At 37.8% G+C, this 8,380-nt stretch overlaps 1 protein-coding gene across 1 annotated transcript; it reads right to left on the minus strand.

The window, feature by feature from the left end:
- Window positions 1–1,867: 1,867 nt before the first annotated feature.
- LOC147850894 (cytochrome c oxidase subunit 5b-2, mitochondrial-like) lies at window positions 1,868–6,944 on the minus strand. Its single transcript, XM_087335914.1, has 6 exons — window positions 6,568–6,944; window positions 5,876–5,958; window positions 5,736–5,786; window positions 2,518–2,584; window positions 2,357–2,436; window positions 1,868–2,203 (listed from the first exon to the last, which is right to left on the minus strand). Exons 1-6 carry the CDS (start codon window positions 6,806–6,808, stop codon window positions 2,159–2,161), a joined length of 567 nt encoding a protein of 188 aa, XP_087192040.1. The 5' UTR covers window positions 6,809–6,944; the 3' UTR covers window positions 1,868–2,158.
- Between the last annotated feature and the right edge of the window lie 1,436 nt (window positions 6,945–8,380).

The following is an 8,380-nucleotide window of genomic DNA, read 5'->3' on the forward strand; positions in this document are numbered from 1 at the left end:
AATAACCGACTATGTACTCTGTGTCTTCCACATATGTTTCCGCGCGTATTCTTTATACACCTATTTTTCAATAGAATATGTTAAGAGCATATCCTCTAGATTTTGCAACACCTTGTCACAATCAACAATGTGGTCAATGACGAATAATTTGCACCTATCCGTCCCTAAGGTCATGTATTCAAATAATGGAGATGTCATTGGAATATGTTAAGAACATATCTTCTATCTTATTATAGGGGGATTCTTGGGGGATCAAACAAAGGGCATTAAGTCATTGGGCAAAAGCAATGCACAATTGTTTAAAAAAATGTATTTTATGAACTTAGACTTCGTTTTAGAATGCTCTAAAGTATTCTATATACATTCAATGTTTTAGAACTTCCATTTTAAAATGGTTCACATATTCTACATTTTGTGAAAACTCTCGTGTGGATGTAGATATCAAGTAGGACGACTAAGCCTCTAGACTAGTTGGAATCAAGGAAACATGTATTTCAAAAGTTTAATGATATAAATGGCTATATATATGAACAAATGTGAGAGAGATATAAGAGACAAAAGACAAATTATCTAACATGACAATTTATTTATTTTTCTAAAACATGATGATCAAATACATTCAAATGGCACATTTATTAAACTCAACCAAGTAGTCTACAACCACCCTCAAAATGCACCTACCATTACACTTGAAATGGTGCACATGCAATGGCATACATTAGGCAAATGGCAAACAGCATTTTCATGTCTCCAAACTTAATTGACTTAAATATCTTCATTGCATCTTTAGATTGAACAAAAGGGCTTCTTAGTGGAGGTTAAGTTAGTGAGAGAGTGAGGCCAAATTCATCTAAGTAATTAATACAACCATTATTACAAAGCGATTGCCAATATGTCACCAACTAAAGCCTAAATGATAATGTGGCCCCACATTATGACCTCAATAACGAGAATGAAATCCAACCAAGAGAAAAATAAGTTCAATGTAATGCATCTAAAGCATATCCAACTCAAACCCAAGATCCAAAGACTCCTTGCATGATATAAAGGCTAAATACATCCACCACTAACCAATGACTCTACAATCTACAAAAAAGTCGCTCAAAATTAAAACCTAATACTCTTAATCAAGAAGAGGACATGTTAATACAGAAAAGTAAATTAATATCAACCAATCATGTAACAAATTATTCAACGCTTGTAAAGCATCAGGAAACTCTAAATGGTTCTCATGTTTACTTCAAAGCAACACCCAAGAATTCAGATCTGCTACTCAAATCATCTCTAAAATATCAGAACTGAAGATGAAGAATGCTTCAATAGATATGCAAAACTGGCTAATGAATGCTGTTATTGTCAGTGGGTGCTTCAGATTCTTCTTCAATAGATATGCAAAACTGGCTAATGAATGCTGTTATTGTCAGTGGGTGCTTCGGATGCATCTGAGGTCAATCAAACTGATGAGATGATATTCTGCCTATTCAGGTACTTTGTGAGATCTATGCCTGCAGAAAACTCTAGCACACCAACATTGAACAACATTGCCCGATATTCTGATATCACAATGCAACAAAGCAGTCCAAAATAAGCTGCTAATAGAGACTTCAAAAGGCAAACACAAGCACACAACACAAATAATGTTTCACAAAAAGCAAAACATGCTCTACATTCATCACATTCACCTATACTGCGAGCAAACAATGCACAGCTTCATATTTTCCAGTTGATACACATGGTAGACCGTAGAGCTATAACCTAGCACAGCCGAGTCAAAACATTTCACTGAATTTAAGACTGGATGAGTTCACAAGTAGAATGACCATATCACCTACAAGTGAGTTTGACTTGTGCAACTTGTGCATACTCATGAATGAACACAAACTTTGATGTATCAATGTGATTAAATCACGTCAGCTTTTATTTATAACCCAACTCTCTTCTGCAGAAATCAAGAGAGTTGCGGCCACTTTCCCGCACTGTATTAATGCTATGGTTGGCAGAAACAAGAATTGGGGAAAGAACTCTAGGATCAAAAAAATCAGTGTAGAACAGGAACAATGCAACATCCACCATTGGGTAGCTAGAGAGTTTATTTTTTGTCTCCACGCAGAGCAGTAATTGCACACGATATGTTGTCAAATGTACCACAAAAACATCACTAATGATGTCCTCCAGGTGGTCCACCATGTCCTACCACCTCCAACTACAAATTCCAAATTTCATAAACACAAGAAAATTAGATTGGAGCTACAAATCTCAATCAAATGAGCAAATTTAACAATATGAAATCTCCATTTCCAAATAAATGACAAGGCATAAACAAAGCTCTATATTGCTAGATGTGCAATGAACTAACCTCGAATACTTGTGAGCAGACTGTGCATTCATAGTGTTCCCCTTTCTTCAGCTTAAACCACACAACATCATGCTCATCCTCTATAAAATCAAAGCAATCTCATAATGAGTTTATAAATGAATAAAAACAAAAGCACTGAAAATCCAAATAAATGGAATTACCTCCTACACCTCCAGAGCAGCCAACAATGCGCTCATCATACAGTGACTGGATGATGGCTGGACTTTCCTGAGTAAGACAGAAGTTGAAATTAAAAATGCATAACAAACATTTCAATTCGAAAAAGACAGGGACAGGCAAACAGAGAAAAAGAAAGAAGCTGAGCTTTAAATGAAATGAAAAAAATATCCAAAAGATAGGAAGTCATGAAATAATAATGCTTTAAATATTTTTAAAATAAAACAAGCAGCAAAAGACAGCCAAATTGAAGCAAGCTTTAATAAAGTGCATGGAATGAAACTCTATAATAAGACACAGATTATTCGAAGTGTCACATAGTCATGCATACTTTGCTCAAAGTATTTGATCCAATACCAACCGGTTTCCTTTATCATCCTCAATTTCCTCCCTTCTGCAAAACGTCATCTGTCTTGTATGAAGTTCAAAACGTGCATGTATATGGATAAAGGTAAGTTCTGAGGTCTCAGGACGAAATGTGATGGTGATTTTTCCATGTTACATATAATTTTCTTCTAAATCACAAAGACTCATCAAGAGACAACAGGATAGCAGATTCAGGAATCTTAATTCTCAATTCAAACTAATAACAGAAAGAATAATTCTAATACAATTTACAATTACTAATAACATAAGACACAAAGACTAACATTCTGTACACAAAACAGTTTTAAAAACTTTAAATTAGTCAAATGAAGGTTGGAACTATTAAGCAACCGCAACCTAGATGGGTGAAATTACAGAGTTTGCGATGAAAATCTGAAGTAACTTACATCATGCAACCGCAACATAGATACAAAAAAAAACGCTTCAATGAAGTTATATTAAGTTGGTATTCTTCGATCTATCATTGTCAACCTCTTCATTCTCATCTTCATACTCGCATAATTCATCTCATTTCATTTGTTGCATTTGAACCTTTGCATTATCCACATCTTCAATAGATACCTATTCTAATTGTTGCACGGATCTGAGTCTATCATCATCTTTTTCTTTATTGACCATTTCCAAGGTCATTTCCATCTTCTCATATACCAAGTCTTCTCAGAAGCCAGAAATTTTTATATTCAAAAATTTCAGAGTTAGAGGGATCAAATTTGTTTATCTATTTTGCAAGAATACATGAGAAGATGTGCCAATTCCTCACGTCACAACAAGAACCATTGGGAAGGAATACCAAGAACAAACTGTCGTTAGTTTATTAGGAGCATTTGCTCGAAAAGATTCCCACTATTTCAAATAATGATGCATTTTGCTTTCACCTTTGGAAAGAGCATAAGCATATAATTTAGGGCCTGTTCTATAAAAGTTAATTAAAAAGCAATTGCTCATGAATATTACCCTCTGAATAAAGTTCTAGGGTTCTCATCCACTGACTATTGTTTTCTGTGTTGCTTTCTATACCCATCCCTTTGCAAGTTGGATGCAAAACAAAATCCAATTGGATACAAATGAGAATGCATCACATGCCATCCATCTACAACAAAAATCTCTTGATGACATTAAGACACTAGGTAGAAAGATGAGATAATGACTACTATAAAGATCAGGTTACAGAGGCCAACGAGTGGATCACACCTTCATCCATGTCACTTTTCACTTCAAATCCCTCACTATAGCAAACACAAGGATGACTCTATTTGTGACCCAATAAAAGCAATCTCAACCTGCCTAATGCCATCTTTGGTAGGGCAATAGCTTTGTGTCATACATATAACATCTAAAATTCCCGAGACAGCTTTCATTAAACCAAGTTCACAGTTGCTCAACATTAGCGACACTTTCTTCACATTGGAGATGCCTATGTCTTGAACCAGCCGATGATGGATGCCATTTCTAAACGTCAAAAGTTCAAGCTTTAATAAGTTGTCGTTAATGGGACAACACATTCAGTCAAAATTTCATGTTTGGCCTTTGTTTCATAACTGTCATCAATGGAGCAACTTATTTCACTAATCACACAACACTTTCAGTCATAATTGCACGTTTGGCCTCATAGGCCATTTTGGTCATCTTAGATACGTTAATACACCTCTCTCACCTCCTTACCCTACAACAAGAAGTACATGTTCATCACATGTACGCGTGGAATACAAACCATCTCTGGCACTCATGTGACAGTGATCATGCATGCACGGTCTAACACGGAAAATAAACGCCGTAGACACAGATATTGAATGACCAAGTCGAACTGTGAAATGCATTAAGGGCAGCATAAAGCCCATACCATATTAAATATATCTAAAATTTTGCAAGCAGTTGGTTCACGACCTTATTACAACCCACCACAATAAGACTGTTAGCTACTATGGATGGAATAGTACTACCAGATACTAGATACTTAATTATCCATTCTCTCATAACAATTTGGCCAACATATCTATAGCTAGTCTATTTGTTTCTGAACATCAGATCTTTCAATCATTTGCATCAAAATCTATCCTTCTTCACATAAGGAATGAAGAATGACGCAAACATATCTGCCTACGTCAATTTATGTATGTTTTTTTGTTTATGATCAGTTTCCAATATCAAAAGGTGATTTAATCTTTGTTCTAAATATGATAGTTTTAAAAATTAGAGAAACTAAATGGCAGTCCAAATTTTGGAATAGCACAGTCGCACTTGCCATTTACATATCCTGATACTTGTCAAATATGCATTGCATGCTGGACCTAATCCAAGGTCTAATATCATGCTACAAACGACCATCTGTGAGAAGTTACGGCCACATATACACCCAAAGTACAGAAGAACATTGTCCTTAGGGTAATTCCCTTATCGTTTCATATCACGTACTTAAGTGTGTGCTAAAAAAGAGTTTATACAATGTAAGCAATGCTTCAGAGGGCATGAGGCTGATCCTCATTAGGTGCTTGAATAGATATAATCTATTGCTCCCATATTTTGGGGCATGACTATGAGACCTGTAGTCTAGTAGACATTTTGGAGGAAAATGCAAAACGAGCACAGTAACAAAATGTTCACAGCAATCTGGATAACTTGTGTTCAAATATGACACCATAAAGATTCAATATGAAGACGAGACATAATCTTTAACTTACCACAAAAAGAAAGTTATTAGTGGAAAATAAAAACCTGCGAAAATGTTATTTCTTTCTACATGAACAAACAGGAATGAAATAAATAAAAAATCCACCAGAGCAAAAAGGAATGAAAGGAAATATGTTAGAGCTAGTACCTTGGTTCCAAACGGACCTCGAGGAGGTTCAAGATCGAAAAGTTTTTTACCCTGAAAAAAAGGTTAATAATAACCTAAGAGTTAAAACTTTACACAATAATTATATAACGCCTCAAGATCTTAAGACAGTTTTCTCAAACCTGACGCTCAGCCAGGAGTTCCTGAAGCTCCACGCCAGTTGCAATGCCAAGGTCATCATCTGCTCCCTCCAATTTACCACTGTCTGAGAAACCATGTACAATGTCAACGAATGGGCATGCGTGAAAAACAAATCAATCAAGCATTCCTAGATTCAACTAAAACACATCAATATTGCTACCACAAACCACGTTTTCTGATGACGCCTGCAGAAGAACATAACATGCGCATCAAACTCATGCTGCAATGTATGAGATAAAATGGAACGGAATATTGCAATAAAATTTTCAAGTAAGGGAAATAATATCAGAAGGCGCTGAGCAAGTCAAGTCTAATACTGGACAGTCATTCCGCTCTTAATATCGGATATGAAAAAGAAGCAATACTCGAGGATAGATGTACCACCTCCGATCTTGATGTCTGCAATGTAGAAATTACTAGAGAAGAGACACAAATTTAGAAGGAATGACTGTTTCGTACGAAACAGTACAAGAAGATTTTCGATTCCGGCCGAGGGGAAATGAGAGATGGATGGGAAACTTCCAAAGAAAGGAGAATTGACTCCTGGGATGAATTTTCAGAAACGCAGAACAATCGTAGAAGGGAACACAGTTCACCGATATACTAAACAGTAAACGAATATGAACTCCGGTCACGAGGATCTGCAGAACAATAAGATGCGATGGGGACTTACCCTCGGAAACATCCACAACGACTTTAACTTCTTCGGCTGCTTGCTGAACTGCCGCAGAGAACCATCGCTGGGAGATCAAAGAAGAAGCAGCAGAAGAAGGAGAAGAAGAATATGATGATGATGATGATGATGGAGTGATATGTTGATCGACAAAGAAGCGCAGAGGTGGGTAAAGAGAGGAGGGGGTTCTGTGACGGAGAGGAGCAATGCCAATGCGTCTGCTCGCAGGAGACCTCCACATGTTTGAGGAAGATCGATCGATCGATCGAAGGAGAAGGAGGAGGAGGAGGAGCCCTAAAAAGTTGAAGAGAAGGGAAGAACAAGAGACAGCATTTGCATTTGCAGATGGAGATGGAGATGGAGATGGAGATGGAGATGGGGGGGGGGACCCATGTATGCATGCATGCATGTATGTATGTTTGTATGTATGTATGTATCAGTATGTATGCTCATGTCTATCTGCTACCAAATCATAAAGAGGCCTTGGTGAGGGAATCGCGGCCACGGACGGACAGTGAGTGAGTGTATGGCCCTTAACTAAGGGCTCATGAGATCTGCACCGTCCGATCTTTGGGAAAACAAAAAAAATGCCATCCAAAAAGCTGACAACCTCTGTCACCAGGCGCCCGACTCTGACCCGCTCTGTCACCCAAGCACCCGACTTATTTGATTGCAAGCGCCCGACTGTCTTAGGTCAGGCACTGGACCGACTCAGGCCAAGTGTCCGACTCAAATGTAGACACCAAAAACATCAAAAAAATTCAAGTGTAAAAAAGAAAATTGACATCAAAACTTTTGCACCAAAATTCCACTAAAAAAACAAAAATTTCTATTTACTTAAAACGTCAATTTCAACATACATACAATGATGCAAATGAGTGTGATCTCCGAATTATGCATACCATAGTACGTAATATATGCATTTGTATGCTCAAACATTCGTTTTCATACGTTTGTAAACGAATACATATATTATCCAAACATTCTTCTATTTCTTTTTTACTTTTTTACTTTTCTTTTTTGCTCGTAGAGGGGTGAATGTTCTGCATAGCGCACATCTTCCCCCGCCATCAGTTTCTGCACATCAATGTGACGCTTCCTCTCCCATCCAGCCTCGAATGTTGACTTACATCCTTCGTCTTGCATTTTTCTGTAGAGCTTCAAAGCCTTGTACACTTTATCTGCTTAACGTACGCAGAGAGCATAATGTTCCATGTAACCACATCCCAGCTAGGCAATGAAGAGAACAGATTCTGCATTCTCTGCCTCAACTATATCTCAACATTTGCTATGTGTTGTCCAGAGGACAGAAATGTAAATTAGGAAATTAGCAAACGGCGGTAGTGTAACCGAGTAGGAAAGAACGCCAGCGAGCGCCGAGTCCGAGTATCACGGGCCACCGACGGCTCGGTTGTGTATTAGGGGAAACGTTATTTAAACAAGGTCGAGTACCTCAGAGAGGGGGAGAAAAAGTATAGGCGGAAGCACTAGCAAATTCCATCGTAATTAGATACTATTGTAAGGTCACCGGCCGTAGGCCGCGCTCTATAACCCTTTTGCTGTCGCATTAATACATATCTGTTATTGTGCCCATCTTGCTCCATGAGTCTGTGTTTTCTCTCGTGTTTCTGAATTAAGCGCCGTCCACGCCTATCAAGATCTCACTAGTGTTCCATCTCGGATTATTTTCTACCTCATGACGCCTCTGTTTACGAGCCTTCACGTAACACATCCTTTGCTACCGATAACCTCAGGTCTATCGAAGGTCTCACCCAAAGGAACGGGTAACACAATTTGGCACGCCCGGTTACAG

Source organism: Azolla caroliniana, unplaced genomic scaffold, assembly GCF_043228905.1.
Source record: "Azolla caroliniana isolate FFs.n. ecotype wild unplaced genomic scaffold, voAzoCaro1.0.p SCAF_20, whole genome shotgun sequence".
NCBI lineage: Eukaryota > Viridiplantae > Streptophyta > Polypodiopsida > Salviniales > Salviniaceae > Azolla > Azolla caroliniana.